Raw genomic sequence first — 25,977 nt, 5'->3', positions numbered from 1 at the left:
AGAAGAGGTGGCAAGAATACACAGAAGAACTGTACAAAAAAGAGCTTCACAACCCAGATAATCACAATGGTGTGATCACTCACCTAGAGCCAGACATCCTGGAATGTGAAGTCAAATGGGCCTTAGGAAGCATCACTATGAACAAAGCTAGTGGAGGTGATGGAATTCCAGTTGAGCTATTTCAAATCCTGAAAGATGATGCTGTGAAAGTGCTGCACTCAATATGCCAGCAAATCTGGAAAACTCAGCAGTGGACACAGGACTGGAAAAGTCAGTTTTCATTCCAATCCCAAAGAAAGGCAATGCCAAAGAATGCTCAAACTACTGCACAATTGCACTCATCTCACACGCTAGTAAAGTAATGCTGAAAATTCTCCAAGCCAGGCTTCAGCAGTACGTGACCCATGCACTTCCAGATGTTCAAGCTGGTTTTAGAAAAGGCAGAGGAACCAGAGATCAAATTGCCAACATCCACTGGATCATCAAAAGAGCAAGAGAGTTCCAGAAAAACATCGATTTCTGCTTTATTGACTATGTCAAAGCCTTTGACTGTGTGGATCACAACAAACTGTGGAAAATTCTGAAAGAGATGGGAATACCAGACCACCTTACCTGCCTCTTGAGAAGCCTATATGCAGGTCAGGAAGCTACAGTTAGAACTGGACAGGAACAACAGACTGGTTCGAAATAGGAAAAGGAGTACGTCAAGGCTGTATATTGTCACCCTGCTTATTTAACTTATATGCAGAGTACATCATGAGAAACACTGGGCTGGAAGAAGCACAATCTGGAATCAAGATTGCTGGGAGAAATATCAATAACCTCAGATATGCAGATGATACCACCCTTATGGCAAAAAGTGAAGAGGAACTAAAAAGCCTCTTGATGAAAGTGAAAGAGGAAAAAAAAAAGAAAGAAAGTGAAAGAGGAGAGTGAAAAAGTTGGCTTAAAGCTCAACAGTGAGAAAACTAAAATCATGGCATCTGGTCCCACTTCATGGGAAATAGATGGGGAAACAGTGGAAACAGTATCAGACTTTATTTCTTTGGGCTCCAAAATCACTGCAGATGGTAACTGCAGCCATGAAATTAAAGGACGCTTACTCCTTGGATGGAAAGTTATGATCAACCTAGATAGCATATTCAAAAGCAGAGATATTACTTTGCCAACAAAGGTCCGTCTAGTCAACGCTATGGTTTTTCCAGTAGTCATGTATGGATGTGAGAGTTGGACTGTGAAGAAAGCTGAGTGCTGAAGAATTGATGCTTTTGAACTGTGGTGTTGGAGAAGACTCTTGAGGGTCCCTTTGACTGCAAGGAGATCCAACCAGTCCATCCTAAAGGAGATCAGTCCTGGGTGTTCATTGGAAAGACTGATGTTGAAGCTCCAATACTTTGGCCACCTCATGCAAAGAGTTGACTCATTGGAAAAGACTCTGATGCTGGGAAAGATTGGGGGCAAGAGGAGAAGGGGATGACAGAGGATGAGATGGCTGGATGGCATCACCGACGCGATGGATGTGAGTTTGAGTGAACTCTGGGAGATGGCGATGGACAGGGAGGCCTGGCGTGCTGTGATTCATGGGGTCGCAAAGAGTCGGACACGACTGAGCGACTGAACTAAACTTTCAAGGAAAAAGGCAGGTGCATAAATTCACAAACCAAAGTACAAAGAAAGGCATTGCTAATTATCATTGACTGCGGGATGTTTCAGGGAGGGTTTCAGCCAAGTCTGCTCAACTAATTGCCCTGATGCCCGACCCTGACCAGAGCTGACTAATTGCAGGAAACTGGATTCATTCCGAAGCTGAGGCGACGGCAATAGTTTGGTTTCCCGCCCTGGGAACCTGGTGTGTGCAGGAATGAGTCATGCTGGGTGAGAGCAACTGACCATCTTATAATCACCTCGAGTAGTTCCTGCTCACTCCCTGACAGGGCCCTGAAGAGCCTTTGCAGGTACAGTGAGCCTGCACAGGAGGAGATGGATGGAAATCCACGGGGTCTCAGCAGGGCTGCTTGGCTCACAGTCTGTCTCAGCCCTGAGCCCCAAGCAGGTAGGACTCCACGAGGAGATGATTCCTACAGATGTCAAGTCTCCCAAAGTTCAAGGGCAGGAAGTTATTTTAATTCCAGATGGAAGCAATAGAGACAGTAGCCTGGCCTCCAAACTGCTCGAGCCCTGACCTGGGGGCATTCATCCCCCACCCCGCATACTCATTGTTTACAGATAATGAACTAGGACCCTGGGAGGGGTAGCCACTTGCCCAAAGTCTATACCTGCCCTGGTAGTTGAGTTGGGACTGGGTCTGCAGGTCCTCTGCAGTCTGCTGCAGTCACTTCACTTCAGCTTCAGTCACCTGATCACTCTCCCAGATGAGATTTTTAATCCCAAACAACCATTCTCTCTTACCCAAACCCCAAGCCTTGAGCACCCCATTTTTCTATGAAAGTTGTGAACAAATAGGTGGAGAAACAGTGGAAACAGTGGCAGACTTTACTTTTTTGGGCTCCAAAATCACTGCAGATGGTGACTGCAGCCATGAAATTAAAAGACTTTACTCCTTGGGAGGAAAGTTATGACCAACATTGACAGCATATTAAAAAGCAAAGACGTTACTTTGCCAACAAAGGTCTGTTTAGTCAAGGCTATGGTTTTTCCAGTAGTCATGTATGGACGTGAATGTTGGACTATAAATAAAGCTGAGTGCTGAAGAATTGATGGTTTTGAACTACGGTGTTGAAGACTCTTGAGAGTCCCTTGGACTGGAAGGAGATCCAACCAGTTCATCCCAAAGGAAATCAGTCCTGAATATTCATTGGAAGGACTGATGTCCAAGCTGAAACTCCAATACTTTGGCCACCTGATGTGAAGAGCTGACTCATTTGAAAAGACCCTGATGCTGGGAAAGATTGAAGGCAGGGGAAGGGGACGACAGAGAATGAGAAGGTTGGATGGCATCACCGACTCAATGGACATAAGTCTGAGTAAACTCGGGGAGTTGGTGATGGACAAGGAGGCCTGGCGTGCTACAGTCCATGGGGTCACAAAGAATTCAGACATGACTGAGAGACTGAACTGAACTGTGAACAAAGCTCACAGCAATAAAGGTAAACAAGAGAGGAAAACTGCAGGAGGACAGATCTCTTTCTCTTCTGAAGATGTCACTGGAATCATTTCCATCTAGTCTTACCTGCCTTGGGGAGAAGAAGTAGGGAGCTGAACAGAGTTTTGTTCTATAGACCAGGGGAAACCTGCCCACAAAAGACATCGCCACCAGGCAAACCTGAACTCTGACATCATGACAAGCGCTTCCTTGCAGGTCTTTGGATCACCTCGGCAGTGCACTGGCTTCAACCAGACCACACCCAGACTAAGTGTATCAGCATCTCCAGGAGGGCGGCCCAGGCATCAGTATGTGTAAAGCTCTCCAGGTGATTACAATGGGCAGCCCCAGGTGAGTGCCATCTCCTTCCTACTCAAAGCAGCACTGGCCTCTCCTGGGAGCATGTTAGAAATGCAGAACCATAGGCCTCAGTTCTACTGCATCAGAACCTACACTTAACAAGGTCCACGGGTGGTTTCTGAGTTCACTAAAGTCTAAGAAGCACCGAGGGAAGGTACTCCGTACAGCCCGTTTCTACATCTAACAGCAACATTGCAAGGCAGGTGTCCCATTCCACAGGTCAGGAAACCGATCCTGAAAGAGGTTAACTCACTGGCCCTGGGTCATACATTTGGGGAGTAGGACAGCCAAGATGTGACCCTGGGCTCATTCCAAAGGCCTGACTTTGGACTACACAAACCACTTCCTATAGCACAAAAATATGACCACAAAAAATATGACCATGGGGGTCCCCTGAATGTTTGGGTTCTCACACTCACTGGGCATGTACCAGCTTTGAACAGGATTCCACTTGCAATGTCAAGTTCCCTGGAATCAAACTTCAAAAAGACCAGCATAATTCATGAGGAAATACAAATAGTAAACAAACACGTAGGGAAAAGGTTTTACTCTCCCTAGTAATCGGAGAAATGCAAATTACAGCAATATTGAGGAGCCATTTTCTAGCTATATAATTAGCAAAAATTAAAACAAGAAAAGAATGTCAGCAGAGTTGTTTTGAAATAGGTACATGCATACACGACTGGTGGCAGTGTAGATTTACATAACCCTTGAGGAGAATAACATGGCAACATCCATCAAGAGCCATAAACGTATTATGCCCACTGACCCTGGGAAGTCACCCTAAGGACATAATTCAACAGGAGGGGAAAAGCCTTTGGTAGGAAGATGCTCACTGCACATGTGTTGTGAACTCTGGAAACAACTCAGTATTCAGCACTAAAGGAATGGCTGAGGATCATGGGGGTTCATCAACTCCTGCTGTGTTATGCAACCACTAAAAATGGATAATCAAGAGGCTCCAGCAGCAAACGTGGGTGAAATAAAGCAAAATACAAAGTCTTGTGGTTATTAGGTGCTCTGTGGTTATTTGGATGAAAAAATACTATGTGCACAGGATATGGTCAGACTAGAGCTGGGTACAAAGAAGACAACTGGTGTTCCAGGGTGAGGAGACAATGGAAAGACAGCTTCCTTCCGTTTCATTGTGTAGTTGCAAACCTCAGCAGGACTGGCCTTGGAGAACAGCTGTGGCAGCTCTCTGGTCATAGACTCCGAGTGGCCCATGCAGACACTCATCCTTCATCCCCGGGCACAGGGCTGCACTCCCTGATTCTGGCCCCTCTCCTCCTCTGTGGGGGCGGGGGTGGGCACAGAGGCCGTGGGAGCCCCCTCCCATCTTACCATGAAGCCTGGGGCACAAGTGCAGCTCCCAGTGACGCTGTGGCAGTCGGCACCGTTCTGACAGGTGCAAGGCAGCTGGCACCCATCACCATAGTAGCCAACAGGGCAGGACTCATTGCAGTGGGAGCCAGACCACCCTGGCTGGCAGGTGCAAGCTCCAGTCACGGGGTGGCAGCTGAACAGATGAGAGAAGGGTGAGAGGACAGTCTGGTCAGGAATGAGGCCATGTCCCACCCTCTGCCCACCCCAGTCTGGTCTGCCCACGGTGCAGGATCGAAGAGCCTCTGATGTTAAACTGCTTAATGTTTTTATTTTATTTTTTATTATTTGTGTGGCTGCACTTTGTCTTGGTTGCAGCATGCGGGATCTTTAGTTGCAGCATGTGGGGTCTAGATCCTTGACCAAGGATCAAACCCGGGACCCCCGGCCCCCCCCGCATTGGGAGTGTGGTATCTTAGCCACTGAACCACCAGGGAAGTCCCTTTTTCTTTAAAAAATTTTTTTTAGTTTAATGTTTTGTTTATTTGTCAGAACATGCCAAGGTTACATAGTCTTATGAGCCCAAGAAACTGAGGCCCATAATTGTTAGAAAATTTGCCTAAGGTTACATTGCAAGGAAATGCAAAATCAGGATTAGATGTAGGTCTCCTGACTCCCAAACAAGTGCTCTTTATAATACAAATACAGAGACCAAAGTAGGAGCCAGCCTTTCCAGGTCCTTCCCTTGTGTACTGTGAGGTTCAGAGCTTCACCCACTCTGCACCCAAAGGAGATGCCCAGTGTGTGGGCAGATACTAGGGGGCTGCACTGAGACCCAGTGGCTCTGTATACTGTAGGTACTTAATGAGCATTTGCTGAGTTAAAATGGAACCTCTGGGCAGATGTAGCCTCCCCTCTCTGGCAAAGTCTGTACTAGAGAGGACACCCTCCATTCATGCATTGCTAGGGCTCTTTAAGACTGAGCAAGATCATCTCCATCCCTGGTCTGGCTAGGCCAGAGAAAGAACCCTTGGCTGGAGGCAAGGGCTGCCTGGCACGACCTCTAGAGAGGTGGGCAACCTCTGGCTGGGAGAGTCTGATCCAATAGCCAATATACATTCATGTTAGAGGAGATGCTGAGTGTGGTGACCATCTTCTTCTTAGAGCTTCTGTGCAGAGTGTAATTGACTGATGGCCCCACCTACTGTGTCTGAAATCCAGATAATCTACCTAAAGTCACACTGCAAGGAATTGCAGAATGAGGACTGGACACAGATCTCCTGACTCTCAAACAAGTGCTCTTTACAATACAAATCCACAGAGACCAAAGCAGGAGGCTTTGTTTTCTCTGTGATCACACTCCCCCCGGGCTCCTCTCAGCGAGAGCACAGCAGGAATATATTAAGGTCGACATAGTCCTGGGAAGTCTGGGACTCCTCTGATGGGCAATTTGGCTGAAAGACTCCCCATCTTGTGAAACTTTCTTTGAACTGTGCTTCAGTTTAAGACTTGGCATCTAGCCTTCCTTCCTCCTTTGTTTCCTTCACACAGGTCAGATGTGCCTTGCAGTTGATGCTTTTCTAGCCTCCCCAGCCCTTTCCCCCTTTTCCCTCACACCTGTGTTCCTAGTAAGACCTCTTGCATTTGGCATCTGCTCCTGTCGGGGAGAACCCCAACTGACACTGTGGAGAAGATGCTGGATGGTAGAGACAAGCCTTTTGGATTTCCTGTGTCATCTGCTTCCCTGCTATGGAGTCCAGTTCAAGGGCTGTGGTTGAAAGGCACACTCTGGGCTGGCAGGAGCCTACATACAAATCTTGGTTCTGCGAAGTTCCACATAGGATATGGGCCTCGTCTCCCTGGGTCATTGGTGGATTCCCAGTGCTAGGCTCATATCCACTGCCCTATTAAGAATTCGGGAATGAATAGCACTTTTACTACAAGTAATTATTTTCTCTCTGTTGACTTGTTTATCATCTGTCTCCCGACCAGGTGGCAGCTCCATGGTGGTGGTGGGGTGGGTGTGGTAGTCTGTCTCTTTCACTTCTGTATCGTACCCCAGTGGCCAGCAGTGTCCCTGGCACCGGGAAGATACTTAATACGTATTTGGCAAATGAATTAATGAACAAACTAATTGCGTGAAGCCCAGCCAAGACAATTCTCCTCTGGGAGCTCTGATTTTCTCATGGAAAATGAGGGATGGACAGGAGCAGACAGTTCCTGAATGGTAAGTACAAGTAGATAAAAATCATTTTGGAAAATGTTTAGTTTCATTAATTGTTCAAGTCAAAACAACAACTGGATATCACGCTTTCTCTACCGAAAAGGTCAAGTTACTTTATTTATTATTATTTTTTAAAATGGACAATACTCAATGCTGGTAAAGGTATCAGGAGTCTTAAAAATATTCAGACCCTTTGGTCTTGTAATTCCATTTCTAAGAATCTATCCTAAGGAAATGATCACAGTTGTGGAGAAAGATTTATGCATGGAGATGTTCCCCGAAGCATTATTTATAACAGTGGAAAATTGAAGTAATTTAAATAATAATAAATAATATGTGACTAGGCTATTAAAGCACCAGGCACTTTACACCTATATTTCTAATCTTCAAGTAAGCCTGTGAGTTAGGTATTAGAGCCTCTATTTTTCAGATGGCACTTGGAGGTTATATGACTGGCCCAAGGTCACAAAGATGACTCAGTGGCAGCTGGAATTCAAACCCAGGTCTGTCTGGCCATGTTCTATTCACCGTGTCATGCTGCCTCTGACACCAGGATACTGGTTAAATGAATTATGACAATTCATATGAAGGCATGGTAGAGAAGGACTCAAATGTTTTCCAGCCTATCTAATGATACGACATAAGGGTAAATGAAATAAGCAAACTGTTTATCAATACAAAGTCATGAGCTAAAGTATGAAAACAGTGTGAAACAGACATGGATGAAGAATGAACCAATTACAACAAAATGGTTTCTGTGCTCACCTCTGGGTTGAGAAATTATGGAGGACTCTGAGTTTTTTCTTTAAATTTCTATGTATTCCCTTTCTCAAACTGAGCATCTTTTCTATTATAAACAGATAAAAAGCAATAAAATTACAAATATATAGAAAAGAATGTGTGCAAAGGATGGATGTCTGAAGACTTCACGACCTTCATGGTTCCCTGGCCCCCACACTGTAAGGGGAGACAGTGGCCTGCACAGGTGCCGTGGGGCAGGGAGCCCCGCCTTGGTGGGCCTGACTCTCAGCCAGACAGTTGTGGAGCACTCCTCTCTGTCATCAATGCTTCCAGCAAAGCTCTTAGGCATGGCCTCTCTCAGTTCCGACTTTCCAGGGGCCTCCTCTGAAGTTTTGATTTAGGGTCAGAGGGCCTGGCTCAATCCACAGTCATGGAGACTGACAGGCTTGGAAGTATTCAAGCATGTGGCCGGGCAGCATTGACTGCCACGATCAGCTCTGTACCGCCCTGAAGATTCTGAAGGGTCTCAGGCACCCTCTTGCCCTTCTCTTCAGTAGACTCGCTTGTTACAGGTCCCTGCTCTGGTGTGAAGACTACTCTGTGAAAAGCATACTAGATGAACAGTGAGCTGGCGAACATTGGCCTCTAAGCCCTCCTGCATTTCTACTTTCCGTCTCAGCCCACCAGCGTTTTGGATGCACAGGGGTAGATCTCAACACCAATTTTACCTTTTACTCTGAGAAATCAGAAAGCTCAAAACCAAACCTGAAATCATTTTTCTGTCTCCTTTCAGGTCTCTAAAAATCCATTTAAAAAATATAATTTCTATTTTCTTAATTTGATTACTTGTTACTTGTTATAGAAACTCCAAAAATCCTTTTGAAGAGAGAGTGGGGAATGACCGCTGACTCAGTCATTGACTCAGAAAACTGCCACCACTATGCTCTCAGCACCTTCGTCACAACTCCCCCTCCCTGGTGTCCCCTGCCCTGCCTACCCCGCCACCCCCACCACCCCGGCCTGGTGACAGAGCCATTCCCTTGGGTCACATGGTGGGCAAACGACTGCTGGTTCGGCTCAGGCAAAAGTCGCAAACACTGATGCTGCTTCACTTGTGCGGTTTTTTTCCCCCCTCACCTTTCTCCATGTCCCCCAGACATAGATTAATCACAAGTTAATAGGAGTCGAAAGCTGAACAATACAGGACTCTTTTCAGGGTGGAATTTTCTGCCTTTTTCTCTCCTGGCTGCTCTGAGATTTCTATCAATGCTGCATCTGTTGGCTAAATCAAATCTTTCAAAGGTAATCCACGATCATGGCCGCTGGAATTCGTCTATGACAATCCAATTGTGGAGGGGACATGGACAAGGGCTGACACATGGGCGCTCACTTTCTCAAGGTTATTCCTTGATGAAGGAAGGAGGCTGCTTTGTGTGTGCTACAAAGCGTTTATAAAGGGAACGAAACGCTGGGGAATTTCTCTGGCCACTTTTTCCTTCCCAGGGCACTTGGGCTTGACCTCTTTGAAGCGTCCTCTCCAGAGGGGCACAGAGCAGAAAGAGGCTAGGGCGAGCCGAGGAGAGTTTTCTTTGGTCAAGGGTTGGGAGGTCTTTGTTTCTCTAAGAAAGATGCTCAGGGCTTTCCTCGCAAGCTGTCTTGGTAGGGCTCCTGCAGAAGCCAGGGGGGCAATGAGGCAAGGCTGCTGAGGACCCCGCACTGCATCTTTTGGGGAGCTGAGTGGAAGCTTCACCTGCAAAGGCCACAAGAAACTTTCACCCTCACTGGGCTGATGAAGGGTGATAGATTGGGAAACTGAGACAGAGAGGGACACTGGTTCAGGCACAGGCAGTTCTAAGGCCAGGATCCAGAGGCCCCAGGCCCACCAAAACCTGTGGCTTAACTGCCTTAGGAGTAGGAGTCCTAGAGTCACTCCTCTGCTTTTCTTGGATCCCAAGAGAAGGCTCTAGAATGGGACAAAGGCTCACGAGAAGAGAGGAGTGACCTGTGTGCACACAGAGGAAGACAGCTGTTCTCTGTGTCCCTGAGAACAAAGCCCAAGTGCAGCGAGAGAGAGGGTGAGTGAGATCAGAGGTTCCCACCTTGGGCAATCCTGCCTCTCCCTACCCCATCCAGGGTGTCAGAACTTGGGGTTGCGGTCAGGGTCGTGCTACTGGCATCTAGTGGATAGAGACCAGGGACGCTGCTAAATATCCTGCAATGCATAGGATAGCCGTCCATGACAAAGAATTATCCAGCCCAAAACATCCATAGTGGCAAGGCTGAGAAATTTCGAGTTAGACCAAATAAAAACTCGGTGGGTGCTGGGGGCTCAGTCCCTGGGGCAGTGTGACAGGAAAAAAGTGGTGAAACTTTAGAGCTTGGGCAGAACCACCTAGAGGAATGGGCTGTTGAAGATGAATTCAGTGATTCTTTTTCCTGAAGGCCTGCTCTGTGCCAGGCATCGTGCGGTGCTGAGGCTGCAGAGCTGGACAAGCCCATGCAGACACTGCTCCCGAAAGGAGGTGCCAAGTGGACCCGGAGGAACCTGGCCTGGGGGCTTAGCTGCCAGGTGCCCTCGGAGCCCCCACGCCTAAGAAGTGCTACTGCTCCCAAGCCCTGAAATGCGGCACGTGTTATAGAGAGTAAAGCAAATAATCATCTATATTGAATGGGCTGAGATTAGCGACGGAGAAGAGGGAGTCCTTCCAGATTAATAATGCATTGAGGACTCCTTCAGAGGAGGGGTAAATTATGCAGGGCACGCTTGCTCGGGCTTGGGAAGAAAACAATAGCTCTTTCATTTGGGGGTTGGTTGGATGGCCAAGGCAGGGACTATTCCTGCACTGGATCTCAGCGACAGTCTTGCTTCCTGTCCCTGACATGGACCTCCCTTGGCTTCCCTGCAGAGCAGGCTTGCTGGGGGGTGAGGGGCGGGTGGCGGCTGGGGTTCCTGGTGCTGCCCGTCCACCCACGGGACAGTCTGAGGCAGCTGTCCAGTACCCCTGACCAGCCATGTGGAAACTCTGTGTTTAGAGCCTGGGAGCTCTCATTGTGCCCTCCAGACCTGGCCCAGAAGCCACCTCCTCCAGGAAGACTTTCTGTACAGAGCCCCCGGTCACAGTTACTTGAGCACATGGCACACAGGGCCAGCCAGATATATTTCGACGCTTCTAAGATGCTTTTTGCCCCACATTTCATAGCTCTGATGGGTGCGCTATGCAGTCAATGGTATGTCATGGTTCAGTTGTAGGAGTACATACAATAAAGCAAAGCCTCACTACTGGTGTTGTCTTGTATTTGAAGAAATACGGTAGAAGATGCTCAATGTGTGTTGGGGGAGGGGAGGGGGGATTGGCGGGGAGGAAAGGTATGTGCTCCAGACTCAAGTTCCTGAGGGCTGGGCAGGTGTTAAGGGGTACTTTCTTTTCTCATGGTCGGCCCTGCAGGCTCTCGGTGTTTGTTGAATGAATAAGTGAATCAATGCTGAAGTCATATACAGGTCAGCTCCACTGGCTCCAAGGCCCCCTGTTAATGGTTTCCTTTCCAACCTTCTGCCATTGCAGATAGCACTGCCTGAGCCACTCAGCTCTAGGAACTAAGGACTGAGGACAGATTCTGTCTAAGCCGTAACACTTGCAAAGATGACTCTGCTTACAGTGACCAGAGGCTCCTGGGCAATGTGTGGAGAAGCAAAAGCTGGAAGTGAGGAGGAGCTGAGGCTAAGTTCTAGCTGTCCCAGAGACAAGGCTACAAGGCAGAGGCCTCTCTTTCTGGCCTGAAGACAGCAGCAAAACCCATGGCCCAGGGCAGCTGGTCCTCCCCTGAGCTGTCCTGCAGGCCCGAGGGGAGAAGGAGAGTCCCCTCACCCTGCACCATCCTAATAAGAGTCGGCCACATAAAAGGCTGTGGAAGCATTTATCTGGCACTCAACGGCCTCATCTGAAGCTTTAATCTGGGGCCTGACAGCCTCATCTATTACCAGAGGGTGGTGCCAACTGGTGCAGGAAGTGGGAAGTGAAGGGAGCTGGGGCCGGGGGGTGGCCCAGGGCAGCTCTGGCTTCTCCACTTCCAGGAAGCAGGGATGGGGCCAACATCAATTCAGGTGTCCCCAAGCCCTGAAGGGCAGAGAGCAAGGCAAGGCTGGCCCCAAACCAAGACCCTGATGTGGGCCTGCCCTCTGTCCCTCCTGCTCTTCTACCCTAGCCAGGGCCAGAGGGGACACTCTCTGCAGGCCTCAGGTGAGCCATCCTGGTTTTTTAAGGCCTCTTCTAACACTGACCCTCTATGGCTAAAGCCCTGTGCTTCTGCCCTGGTAGTCTGGTTTCTGGGCCTCTTGGGGTTGGGAGATGACTTGGTTAGATGCGGACTGCGTGGAGGGGAAATGTCTTCCAGGAAAATGCCCCCAGGGCCTGTGGCACCCCAAGCGCAGTCTCAGCGCCCCCCCAGGACTGCATGGCTGCACCCATTCCCACCCTGCTTCCCTGGGGGTCACCAGGCGCCCTCTTGCTCCTGTGTGTGGCCCATTCTCAATGCCAGCAGCCAGGTTCAGTGTTGGCAACTGCGGGTGGCGGACAGAGCAGGTGACCTCAGTCCTCATCTTGACCTACTGAGTGACCTTGGCTTTCCCTTCTTTGATCAGACTGGCCAGTGAAGGTGATCGCTGAGGTCCCAGCTCTGTCACTGCCTGCCCAGATAACCCAGGGGGAGGTGGTGGCTTATGCTCTGAGAGCCCCCTCTCCACCAGGGCCCCCCCCAGTCCCTGTCCCTGGGCTCACCTATCCCCGCTCACGTCATACCTGATGGTGTTGTCAGCATCGCAGGGGCAGGGCAAGCTGCAGCCTGGGCCATGCAGGCCCTCAGGGCACAGCCGCTCCTGGCAGCGCGGGCCTTTGTAGCCGGGTTCACACTCGCAGGCGCCGGAGGTGGGTGAGCACTGGCCTCCATTGCGGCAGTCACAGCGCTGCGAACACTGGAAGCCGAAGGTCCCCAAGGGGCACTCCTCCTGGCACCTGCAGCACGGCAGAGTGCGGTGAGCCGGTGCCCCCACCTGCCTTTCCAGATCCTCCGCGCCTGGGCCTGGCGCGCCGCACCTCCTCACAGCCCGCTCCCCTCCTGCCTCGCCTCCTGCAGGAAACGCTCCACGGTTTCACCCTCCTAGTCCGTTCCCCTCTCCAGGCCAGTTCCCCTCAGTCCCCAGGAGTGAGTTCATACCATCATATCTCACTGATTGTAGGCTTTGTGTATTTTTTTTTTTTGACTGCAGTAAATAAGGATAACATAAATTTGCCATTTTAATTATTTTTAAGTATACAGTGGTATTAAATACATGTATATTGTGTGGGTTTCCCAGGTGGCTCAGTGATAAAGAAAATGCCTGCCAAAGTCGGAGATGTCAGAGACGCAGGTTCTATCCCTGGGTGGGGAAGATCTCCTGGAGGAGGAAACGGCAACCCACTCCAGTATTCTCGCCCTGAAAATCCCATGGACAGAGGAGCCTGGGCGGCTACGTCCATGTGGTCACAAAGAGTCAGACATGACTGAGTGAGCATATACATAGAACACACGTTGCTGTGCAACCATCACCACCATCCATCTCTAGAACCTTTTCATCTTCCCAAACTGAAACTTCCGTACCCATTAAATAACAAGCTACATGACGTCCCATGGCCAGAGGAGCCTGGCAGGCTACAGTCCATGGGAGCGCAGAGTCAGACATGACTTAGCAAAGAGCATGCACGGACATAGACCCATTGTCACAGCAACAAATTAAGTGGTAAACCTGGGGGCGTTTGAGGAAAGAGGTGGGCCACCCCTGCATCCTAAAGACAAACGAACAGAAATGGCCTATGAACTTTGGATTGTCTGCGTCCCCACGCTGCTTCAAAGGTGTGGAGAATGGGGAACTGGCCTTACTGCCCTGACATCTGCTTCCTCATCACAGAATGGGATGGTAATAATTAAACCTCACCATGTGTTTGAGGATTAAATGAGATAACGTGTATAAACATTTAGAAAGGTGCCCCATGAATGGTAAGCGCTCAATAAGCAGTGTTAGTTCTTATTATTACTCTTGTTAATACTGTTTTCTGTAGTTCTAACAGAGCCCTTTTGGCATGAAAAGGCTCAAATGGAAGACTTCCAAAATGTTAACAATGGAGTGGACTTAAGCAATTATGAATGCTTTAAAGATTATGTTTTTCCATTTTCAGGTTTTCTATTTATCTTCTACAATAATCAGGGCAGAGGGGAGCCATTGAAGATGTTGGGAAAAACAAAATACAGCCTTAGCCTCTTTAGTCAGTCTTGGTGAGTCCTGAGTTGGAAGCAGTGTTCTTCATCACAGCACCCAGACTGTCGTCCTGCAAGTGCTGCTGCATTTTAGCCCGTCTGAGGCCTCAGGGAGGGAAAGAACAGAGGAAGAGGGAAGAGAGAAGGGGATGTGTGGAGAAGAAATGGGAGGTAGAAGAGAGGAAGAGGGGAATATGGTGGAAGGGGTGAGGACGGAAACCGAGGCAGGCACAGAGGACACAGTGCAGGTAAGAATTGGACACCGCCAGCCTGTTCTGCCTCACAATGGGTTTCCCTGGAAGTCACTCAGGTTGCCTCTCCTGGATGTCTTAGGCCATCAGGGAAGAAACCCCAGCCTGGAGATAGCTCCAGACTCTCCTCTCCCACTGGAACATTCCTGCTCCCTCCCCTCCGGCAGGATTGAGCAGAGAGTCCTAGAGTGTGAGCTCCCTTCTCTGAAGGGCGTGTCTCCACCCCATGTCATATTTACAAAGTGACACTCCATAGCCCCAGAAAAAGAATCTGGAAATGAAATATTGACAACCTAATCCATTTACATAATCAGCCTCTTTTTTTTTTCTACCCACAATTTAAACAACTTATTTATTTAGAGATCAAGCAACGACTGCTAATGAATTTTACACAAAGCACACTAATAACGGGGCCTGTGGAACAGAAGGGTAATCACAGCAGGAATTAGTTTTCTACTTAAACATCCTTCCTTTGCAACATATCAATCTAATGTGTCCGATATTACCATTAACAACCAGATACATTGCTCAATTAAATTACAAAATGAGCTGCAAAACCCTCGTTACGTTTCATGTTTAATTTGCACTGGATTCTGCCTATCCGGGGAGGCCTGCATTATTATACCCACTCAACTTTAATATGCTTGCAACGATGTGGGGTGGGTTCATGCAGCTGTCACTTACAAAATTAATGGAGGCAATTTTACAAAATATTAAACACCAGGCAGCCCGTTTAGGTGGGAAACCCAAATGCTACTGGGCCCTCTTTTTTGAATTCTTCTGCAGTTGATGGGCAAAGCTTGCCAGAGGATGCTAAGGTCTGAGGGGCTTCGCTCTGTCTCAGGTTCATGGGCTGGGTCCCAACAAGAGGGATTAGGGTTATTTCTCCATTTGGTACATCTTGGCGGTGGAAATGGAGAGCGCCAATGAGGCTGGGTCTCCTGGTGTGGGATCTAGCAGGCGCTATCAACCTGCTTGTCTCCAATGCTGAATGGGTTTTGTTGACCATCATGTGCAAGTGGCCAAGACAAAGGGGTCCTGTTTTGGTTCCAGGGTCTTCCAGTTCCTGCCCCTGCTGGCTCAACCTGAGCATCTTCTCACTGGGAGAGACAGTGGGGACGGGAAGGTGGATGCAGCACAATCCTGCCTCCCTTTCTTCCCTCAGAGACGCAGATTCCAGCAGAGGTCAGAGAGGGATGGGTGCCCTGATGCTACACCCCGCATTCTACGCCAGGGATGCTCATGAGATGAACACGCTCACCAAGAGCTCAGATCTGGCTTAAAAGGCTCCAGACTAGGGGTAAACAAGCTTCAGGCTGAAAATGGAAAATCTCTTTTCTGGACATCACTAGATTTGGGGCCGACTCCAGTGAGAGTTGGAGGAGCCCCACCATGTTGGTCAGAGCCAGAAGGGCTCATTGGTTAATTCAGCCCCGACTCCTGCTTCCTGATGTTACCTGGGCAGGGGAGGCAGAACAACAAAATCCAGGTGAAACACAGATCCCACAGAAGCAGGCAAGGGGTGTGAGAGTTTCCTTTCTACTGCCCATCTCTCTGCTCAAAGAGACAGATGTGGTTCAGTCTGAGAGGGAGGAGATTCACCTAGATTCTGTGGACGAATGTCCTCCACCAAATCTGAATTCACTCACCATCAGACACCCTGGCTGTCCTTTCTCCTTCTCCCAGAGCACCTTCCCTATCATCATGAAATCCCTCTTGCCATGGCAAACACACATGTCCGGTAACCCTCCCATTATGTATTTTGTGGGCTATCCACTTGGCAAGGTTAGTTTGATTCCAGAACATTGACAGCCTTGTTCAGTCTGCTCTTAGGCCACAGGCCTTCAGAGGATGCAAATTGATGTCAGTATCCTTTTGACAGAACTCATATCAGGAATAAAAATCCACTTCTAAAAAGAATAGTGCAAAATGTGTGAACTGTGAGTGCATGTTCAACTTCTTTGGATTATTGGTGCCGCTGCCTCCCTCCAGGAGGTCAGCAAGTAGAGGGTGGTGGTAGGTGCCCACCTCTTTCCCCAGGTGAGTCAATGCAAATTCCAGGCTTGGGTCACTGGGCTGGGGGAAGGTGGGTGCTCTCAGCAGGCTGAGGGCCAGGAAGGATGGATTGGCAGGAGGACTCAGAATGCTTTCTGAGAAAGGAACAGGAAAGCCGGCAGAAGGCTGGTAAACCTGACCTGTTGTCTGCAAGGCTGCCGTCAAAATGAGCAGCGTGACCAGTAAGGACGATAGCTAACAGCATCCTTACCTGTCTCCCATGTATCCGGCTGTGCAGTGGCACTGCCCAGCCACGTGGTCACACTGCCCTCCGTGGCGGCAAGGACAGTCCTGGCTGCAGTTCTGGCCGAACGTCCCCGGTGGGCAGGGCTGGGCACACACTGCTCCCTGAAACACAGGAGGGGAGACCTGCAGAGGTGGAGCTTCTGAGATGCAATCCTGAGGCTACATTCTTCTAGAAGTAGCACGGTTGCTACAGCCCAAGGGACCACCCCATCCTTTAGTGGGACCTTCTCCCCAGTCACAGAAGCACAGAAAGTTGGAAACCATGACTCCAAAGCCACACTTTAGAGACAGGCAGACTGAGACCAGTTTGCTTATCCAATCTTTCAGCACATGTCTAATGAAGGCCTGTTGTATACCAGACCCTGTTCTAGACTCCAGGGATATAAAAATACAGGTAGGATTCGATTCCTGTCCTTCCAACCTACTGGGGAGAGAGACAAGAAAAGAGATAACCAGTGCATGGCGCTAGGTGCCCTCACGCTGGTGCATGAAGCAGTGCTAAGGAAAAAAGAAAGCAGAGACGCGATTAAAGACGGTGGTGTGGAAACATACATTTATCTCTACTTCTCTCCCAGGCCCAGCTACCAGACGAGTAAAGGGGAGCAGGGGGAACATATAAACCTACAAGGAGAAAAGGAAGGGGAGAGGGGACCGGAGAGGACACGAAGTGTCACGCGGTGGAAGAGGGACTGGCAGATGGAGGAACAGGACCTGCTGGAGTCTCTGCTTTCTCAGCAACGACGAGGGCCTGCAAAGGGAGCGTCGGAAGACAACGCTCAGTAAAGCTCAGGAATCAGAGACACCAGAGGGCCAAGGCGCCGGTGTGCAGAACAGGAGGAGTGTTTAGAAGTTTATAAAAGGGGGAATTAGTCCCCAGATTTTTACCCCCATTTCAAATAGCCTTGCCAAGACCAGCAGTTTACTTTTAGGGAGGCTGACCCACGAATGCTTCAGACACAGGGACACCAAGCACAGCTAAAGGGTGGGGACCATCAGAAATGGGGATCTTGTGGGATCTGCCTGGATAACAGTCAGACCCCTCTGCTCTCTTCCCCTGCTCGGCCCCTAGGATTCTAGTGACCAGACTCTACTCCCTTTTGCAGGGTTCTGGAGGATTTCTTTCTGGGAACACAGAGAGGTCAAAGGGAAAGACCTCCAGATACTGATATTTAAGGCTCCTATCAGTCAACAAGCCTGGCACCTCTCCTGCCCCTCAGGCTTCCAGCCAGCTTTTCCAAAGGATTATGGTAAAACATAAACAGGAGACCAGGAATCAGCAGATACTTGAAATGAGGCTCTAATGAATTGTGAGATGGTGGTAAAGCGTGTTTTGGAGAAATATGGAGGGAAATGCCAGAAGAAACACCTAAAAGATTTGAATCTGGTATCTTTCAGGAGTAGGACCTGTCAGGGGTTGGGAAAGAGGTCTATTTGCCCTTCCTTCCAGTAGTAGCCTTGTGGTATGAGAGACTGTATATAATTTTAAAATTATACATATGACTCTTTGGTCTTTATCAAACAGGAATCTAAACTTACTTTTGTTTCCTGCTGCCTTTCTAGCCTCTCCCACACCAGAGATGGTCATTTCTCTTATGAAGATCAAGGATTCTCCCACAATTAATTAATCAATTAGTTCAACTCACAATTATTAAGCACCGATAATTGCCAACCCTGAGGAAGCTAGTTTGGTCAGGAAAATCCTGCTGACCAGAGTCATCTATCAATATCATCCAATTTACTTGTAATGAATTAAGCAGTAGGCCTTTTAACTCAGATTTCTCCCCTACATATACGTCAGATAGTGTGGGGCTGAGACGGGGGCTAGGAGGGGCAGAGATGGACAACTGAGTGGAAGAGGCAGTAGCCGAGGATGGTGAGATGCGTGTGTACGTGAGGAGAGGCGCAGGGTAAAGCTACTCAGATGAGGGGTCCCTCTTCTCCCTGGAGGTGGTGAGGGTGGTACTTTGGGCCTGCTTTTCTCACTGTGCCCCCAAAAGTTCTAGGGATTCTTGAGGGAAGGGAGGAGTCTTTATGGCCAGTTCTCTGCAGTCCTGGGCTGGATAAGGCCACTTTGACCATTAAGGGGGCTGTGTTTATACCTCCTACGTCCTCATCATGGAGCACAGTGGAGCCCTCCTATTCTTACGCACACGCACACACATGCACGCGCACACACACCATCCATCCATCCATCCATCCTGTAGAGCACAGACTCCCTTTCTCAAGAGTTTCTGAGACATGATCAGGGTTTCCTGTAGAGACCAATAGGAACAGTTACTTCCTTTCAAGAATTCCTGGGGAAACTGAACATCCTTGAGCCTTTTCTGGATGGGACAGTGAACACCTCTTTCAGCCCCTGCCCAGTATTCCCCACCCACAGCTCGGTCCTCCTCAGGCTCGAGCTCCTGGGGCTGGAAGAATCTGCTGCCTCGGAAGGGCTGCTGCCTGATAGGGTGGGAAGAACACTGGACTCAAAGTCAGGTCTTGGGCTCAAACACCAGGTCTACCTCCTTCCAGATGGCTGAGCGAGGACAAGTCATGTGATAGTTCCGAGCCGCAGTCTCCTCATCTCTAAAATGCGAGTGGTAACCCCCAGTGTCCCACGTGGTTGTAAAGATTCAGTGGGATCAGAGATGGGAAGGAACCTTCATTAAATTAGAGATGAGTGGGCCCTTCATTAATATTCAACCCAAGCAGACCCCCGATGAGGTGGAGGTGGTAGGAGCCCATATCACCTGGGACAGGGAAGAGTCGGGGAGAACCACATAATCGATTGGTTACTGCTGGTTAGAGGAATAGCTTTGGGGAGAGATGGGGGAGAGAGCAGACAGGAGAGTTTCAGCCTAAAAGAGGGCTGTGATCTTATGGTTTCTTTCCTGCTTATGAACTGAATCGTGTCCCCCAGGTTCACACATCCTAACTCCCAGCACCTTAGAATATGACTGTGGCTGGACACAGGGCCATTAGAGAGGCAATAAAGTTAAAGTGAGGTCATCAGGGTGGCCCTTAGTCCAATATGACTGATGTCTTCATTGGGAGAAGAGATTAGTACACAGACAGGGCAGAGGGAAGGCCACGTGGAGACACAGGGAGAAGACCGCAAGCTACAAGCCAGGGGCTGAAGCCTTAGCAGGAACCAACGCTGCCAACACCTTGGTCTCAGACTTCTGGCCTCCCGAGCTGTGAGAAAATACATTTCTGTCGTCAAAGCCCCCCAGTGTGCGCTGCTTTGTTCTGACAGCCCTAACACACCTGCCCCATAGTCAGCTGAGAGTATGTCTCCTAGAGCGGTGGGGTCTCAGGCTGTGTGGCATTTAGAAGGTGGGGGAGATGCAGTGAGGCAAGAGTCCTGTTCCTCAGGACTGGACGGACCAAATGGTTCTGTCCAGATCTGGAAACCAGCCGCACATAAAGAAGACCATGGACAAATGGAGCAGAAGAAAGGAGGGGGCCAAGTCGGTGAAGGACTTGAGGTTAAGCCAATGAGACAACGCAGCCTCTCCAAGCCTCTAATGATCACTGCTGTCCTGGGTGGCATGGATGCCCTCCGGGGAAAGTGAACAGTGGTTGGCTTGGGTACTGTGGAAATGATCCAGGCCATCCAGGTCAGGCTTGGGGATCCATGTACAAACTTCCCAAACCTGAGCTTCCAGGATTTTACAAATACCTCTCTTTGCTCCCCCATGATGACTGGTTCTACTTCCCAGCTCTTGGGGCCTGCTGTTTCCTGAGTGTGTATGTGTGTGCATGCACATGTGTGTGTCCAGCCTCCACCATCAGACTGGGAATGCCTAAGGCAGGTGATCATATCTCCTACCTCCCATCCGTCTGCACTTCCCACTCACAGTGAACTCCTCACACCTGGGTCTCCTCCTCTGAAAGGTCTCAAAGCCCAGAAAGAGAGAGGAAACAGCCCCCTAGGCTCTTTGCAGAGGCCCTCTGGGGACGGGCTTACCACAACTGGGCAAGAGTCGTGTCCTGTGGGCATACACTGGATTGCCCATACACCTGTGGGCGTACCCCTACTGGCCAGGGGTCCCCGAGGAAGGGGCCCCGGGGGCCAGGGTTCCAGGCAGCTCCTCTCCAGGTCTGCATGAAGCCTTGGTTCTTTGGGCACCTGCTCTGTGTGTGAGCAGTCGTACTCTATATCTCTGAGTGCTGCTAAAGCCATGTGGGGCTGGCAGGCAAATGAGGCAATGGAGGATAATAAAGGGAGGACCGCTCTGCCCTGCACCGTCCCCTTGGCCCCAGCGCTCTCCCTGGGAGGGGCCTCAGGCCCCAGCAGCAGCTTCATTACACTGTGACTGCATGCAGGAGGGGTATTAATAATTCATACAAATCTGCAAGTTAAATGCTCTGTCAAAAATAGAAATGCAATTGTCTACAATAAAATTCAAAACACAAAGTTTCTAAATCCAAAGGCTGCTATTGACAGAGTTTCCTGTCATCTGAAAGAACAAACCTCTCACTGTATTGGGAGGGGAAAAAAATTATCTGTGTTGGTTTCCTCCCCGCCGCCCTCTTCAATCACCAGCCTCCATCAGCCTCCATCTCTCTAGAGAGGACTTTACAGGTACAGGTCTGCCTGTGGCCTGTTCTTCCCCTACTGCATCCTGATCTGACCTCACTGCCTGCTGCTGGGTCTCTGAGGACCCAGCCTGCGAGTGATGGGATTCCGGAAGTTGGCTGGAGATGGGAGGGCCTTTACAGAGGGTGGTTCAGGGTCGGAGAGACGGGCAGGTGTGGGAGAGGCTGGGGCCACTTAGTTCTCCTCAGAAGAGACAGAGACAGACGGGCACCAAGAGCTTGGATTCAGGAGTCAGGGCACCTGCATTCCAGCTCCACCTCCCTGTCCACCAGCTGCGTGGGCTCGGCCAGGCCACTTAGCCACTCTAGGCCTCCGCTGCCTCATCTGAGAAAGGGAGGTATTGACAGACCAGTGGTATTCAAGCCTCTTAAAGCTGGGAGGTCCTGTTTTTATGTGAAATCTTACCTAGGACCTCTTGGTAGATTAAAATGGAGACGTGGGGGGGTGTGGGTCCCAGAGCCCCAGTTGTTAGGCTACTTGCGCCCACCTTCACCTCCAAGAAACCCTCGGGTTCTGTGAAACACAGAAGAAAATCCTATAGTCTGGATTGATTTTTTCCAAATGAAGACTTGAAGTCAGGGTCGGCTGCTTCAGAATCACCAGGGGAGCTTATTAAAAAAAAGAGAGAGAGAGAGAGATCCTGGGCCCAGGATGGTCTACTGTGGAGTCTGGGAATCTGTATTAGCCCCACCCCACCCCCATCCACTGCAACTCTGGTGCGCAGCCAGGATGGGACAAGGCTGGACCATATGATCCCCCAGGTTTTTTCCTGCTCTAAAGAATTCTGGCCAATCTGCCTGCGTCATAGGCCTTGTAGCCATCCCTCCTGCTGCTCCCCCGCCGTGACCTCGCGTTCACACCCTCCTAAAATATCCTGCTCCTCCTCCACAGCCCCGTCCCTTCCTGGCTCCACAAAGCCCCGGCCCCAGGGGAGGCAGCCGACTGTATCACTGAGCTTCCCTGAAATGGGAAAGTCAGCCTCGGTGACTCGCTGCTTTTGAGGGGCTTGGGATTGCAGAGGGTGGGGACACTGACAGGGGGGACAGGCTGGCTTAAGGGAGGCTGTGGCTTGCCTGTGGCATCCAGGGACATAGAAAATGAATGACAGTAGGGCATTTCAGTGTTTGCAGGGCACCTGGGTCCTATACTGCCCTCATCTGAGCCTTCTGCCAACTGTGCCACTCTGAAGCGCGGGGCTGACTGTTTTTATGCCAGATGGTTTTCATTTTGGCCCCGTCACATGACATATGGGATTTTAGTTCCCTGACCAGGGATCAGACCCTCCCTCCCTGAAGTGAAAGTGTGGAGTTTTAACCACTGGTCCTCCAGGGAAGCCCCTGATTTTATGCCAGTGTTACAGTTAGGGAAGCAGAGACTAGAACGATCGAGGGCTTTTTTTTCTTCAGGGCCAACACTGTATGTGAAGCCTGGATTCAGGCCTGTGATTTGGTAAATCCCATCCCACTTTCCCACAGTGGTTGTTCCCAGACAAGGGACCTGGACTGGGGGAGGCCACCTCAGAGTCACCCGGAGCCCACGTTAAGATACAGATCCGGGGCCCACAGAATCAGAATAACTGTGTGCATCTGTGAGTACAGGGGTTGGAGGCTGGGACTCTGAAGCTCTTTAAAGGAAGGGGGCCATGCCTGCTCTCTCCCTTCCCCTGCACCACCTCCATCCTTACACGGTGGCCCTTCACCACATCTCAGAGCCGTGGCAACTCAAGTGAGTATGCTGAAAGACAGACACAACTTGTGAGAAGAATTCAACCCCTTCGCACACAAGGGACCACAGGTTCAGAAAGGTTAGGCAACTACCTTCAGATCACACAGCATTTAGATACGAGCCCCAGCAGTCAAAGCTGTGTCCATGGCCCGCCGGCAGTGTCTAATGATCCCCATGACCATAAAGAGGAGGGAGGCTATTCAGGATGGGAGAGGAATTTAGCTCTCCAGGGTGCATGTGAACGAGGGATGCTCAGATCTCTTACAGAGCCCCACCCAGATCCTGCAGGGCCACCTACCGTCCAGCCTGGAGGGCAGGCACACTCGCCAGTGATGTGGTGGCAGGTACCCCCATTCTGGCAGGGGCAGCGCAGCTCACAGTGAGCCCCATGGCTCCCAGGCGGGCAGAGCTCCTCGCAGCTGCAGAGAGAAGCAGAGGTGTGAGAGGCGGCAGCATGCAAAGCCAGTCCCAAGGCTCCTGGGCTCCCTAGAAGTTAGTGAGTTCCTGGTCAATATGAACCATACTAGGTACAAGGCCAGGAGAGGAAAGAGGGACTCAGATAGTGTCCTTCTCAGATAGTGTCCTTGGAGGTTGTGTGCTTGGGCCAGTACGGGAGATGACTCAAGGGCTTTCGGTATAAAGAAGAGGGCTCTTCTGGGTGGGAAAGCAGAGGAAATCTTCCCTAAGAGGGAGGCATTTTACTTGAGTCTTGAAGGTAAAGGGAGAAGGGGAGGAAGGCGGAGCCAGGCAGAAGGAACAGCACAAACAAAGGCCATGAGACGTAGCCACGAGTCCAACCTTCGAGAATCTGCCTAGATTCTGAAAGAGAGGGAATGTGGGCCAGGCCTCCACTCCCTTCCAGGCTCTGGAAGGCTCTCAGCGCCCACAACAGGCTTCTCTAACGGGGCACTGCTGAGATGCAGGGGAGGGTCTGCATGTGGTCTTCTTGGGCCTGAGCTCAATGCCTTGGCCCAGGAGCTGGTCAGACACGGGGGCAGGGGACACCCTCCATCAGAGATGTATCTGTGGCCAGATTGCTTGGGTGCTCCCTCAGGATCTAGGGCTGTTGAGGCGGCCACTGAGCCCTTGATAAGTTTGAAAAGCCCATGAAAAGTTTTGTTTAGAATCAGAGCGTAAGCGAAAACAGTAAAGAAATTTCAGTGTATCCGTTTTATAAAGCAGTTTAGGTTATGGTGATTTAGCAGATCACAGGAAAGCAAGCAAATGTGTCACACTTATACCAAATTAAGGATGTTGAGTTATGTTACTAATGTATGCAACTTTGTTTAACACTCTCTGCCAAAATAAACTTTATTCCCTATAACTTAAAATGTGTGTGTATATATATAATAGCTTATTATATACAGTTAATTCCATAGTTTTGGCTGCAATAAAATGATTTAAAAAAATAAAAAAAAAAAGGGTGGCGAGGAGAATGTCAATCTTGCCTCTGAGGGGTCACAACTATCCTGTTCATGCAGACTCCCTCTCCTGAAAACTGGATGAGGGAAAAAGGCAGGGGAAGAGGACCAGGCACAGTAATCTCCCCAAATCTAAGCATGATATCTGCCCAGGGCCCTCACCCATTCCGTCTCAAATGGCCTGGAAGGCTCAGTAATGGCACTTGGATTATGATCAGAAGAGAATTCCAAGCCAAAATCTGGAGCCCAGATCAGGAAGGGTCTCCTAGAAGAAGGTTTAGCCAGCTTCTCCCACCATGACAGCATCCATCCACGAGTCCTCCAAGCCAGTTCCAGTCACCCTGGGCCCTGGACAGCAGGGATCTGAGGCCTGTGTGGGTGAGGCCCAGGAGTTCAGCCTCTGCAGGACTTGGGGCCAGAGCGCAGGAGATTTTACAGCCAGGGCTTTCTTGATCCTTCATGTGTTTCCCCATCTTACCCTCCCGGCCACCCCTCTGCATGCGTCCCGCCTGGGCTTTCTTTACTCACTAGACGCCGGTGTAGCCGGGCGCGCAGAGGCACTCGCCCGTGCGGGGGTCGCAGCTGGCGCCATGGCGGCACTGGCACGGCAGCTGGCAGCCCTTGCCGTGGGTGCCCGGCGCGCAGAGCTCCTCGCAGCGCCAGCCTCGGAAGCCGGCAGCGCACACGCAGGCGCCTGTGATGGGGTTGCACAGGGCCCCGTTCTGGCACTGGCACCGGTTGCTGCAGTGGGGGCCCCAGTGGTCGCTATCGCAGCCTGTAAGAGAGGAGCGGGTCAGGGCAGAAGGATCCCGTGGACTCTCTCGGATGGCGGCTGGGACCAGCCTTCCCGTCTCTACATCACTCTGCCCTGGACAGGAGGCAGCAAGGGGGTTCTGGTGGGAGCATTCACCAATAACCTCCACCAGCTGGTCATCAACCTCTACTCCCCTCCCCTAAATAATCAAACAAGCTCAGAAGCTTCTTTTTTCAATGCATCTTAGTCAGGGTCATTCCAGTCCAACCAAGACTGGTCAATCCAGTCTCCCAAACCCTTCTTCTGTACTGGAACTATGAAACCATAAGCTCTTTAACCTTTGCTGAACTCTACTTGGTAGGCTCTCTCTTCCTCTCAGCCAGGCCCTTTCTCTTCCAGTCTGCCTCCCCTCTTCTCTGTGACTGTACTCCCCTTCTTGGTGCTGCCCCAGCCCAGCTCCCATCTCTCTCTTTCCATGTCTTCGTGAAACATTACTTTGTCTCACGGCTTGCATCTCACTCTCTGTGAACACGTCTCCAAACTCCCTGCCCCTCCCTGGGCTCCACTCCCTGTCACCCTTCCCATCTCCCTTTCACGCTGCGTCTCCCTACCAGTAATGCCGACACCCCCTGCTTCCTTCATCTTCAGTTCAATCTCATTACTTTCTAAGCAGCTAACTTCAGAAGGGGCAGGAACAAGAAATGTTTCCCTGGGAGGTGACAGACAGCCTTGAAAATCTTTATGTGTAATTAAATGTTTCACAGAGTGATAGCTGAGCCAGCTTTGCAGAAATTCACACTCTGTGGCTGCGGAGAGGGGCTGAATGGCAGTCTTCAGGTAGGCCGCCCAGCCTGCTACCACTTCCTAGCCTGACCCTCACCTGATGCATCCAAGACAC

The 25,977-nt window shown here is 50.2% G+C and overlaps 1 protein-coding gene across 2 annotated transcripts in view; it reads right to left on the bottom strand.

Moving 5' to 3' along the window:
- Positions 1–25,977, bottom strand: part of MEGF11 (multiple EGF like domains 11) — a 257,227-nt gene that overhangs the window by 64,558 nt on the left and 166,692 nt on the right. For both annotated transcript variants that reach the window (XM_040225825.1, XM_040225826.1), the window contains exons 5-9: positions 24,854–25,100; positions 23,203–23,323; positions 16,557–16,693; positions 12,548–12,760; positions 4,808–4,982 (exon numbers count right to left, since the gene is read on the bottom strand). In XM_040225825.1, the coding sequence (XP_040081759.1) occupies positions 4,808–4,982; positions 12,548–12,760; positions 16,557–16,693; positions 23,203–23,323; positions 24,854–25,100 (893 nt within the window). The remainder of the gene's footprint in view (positions 1–4,807; positions 4,983–12,547; positions 12,761–16,556; positions 16,694–23,202; positions 23,324–24,853; positions 25,101–25,977) is intronic.

The sequence above is a fragment of the Oryx dammah genome, unplaced genomic scaffold (genome assembly GCF_014754425.2).
Source record: "Oryx dammah isolate SB20612 unplaced genomic scaffold, SCBI_Odam_1.1 HiC_scaffold_26, whole genome shotgun sequence".
NCBI classification, from domain to species: domain Eukaryota; kingdom Metazoa; phylum Chordata; class Mammalia; order Artiodactyla; family Bovidae; genus Oryx; species Oryx dammah.
The sequence above is the reverse complement of the archived record's forward strand: the minus strand, read 5'-3'. Positions and strand labels throughout refer to the sequence as shown.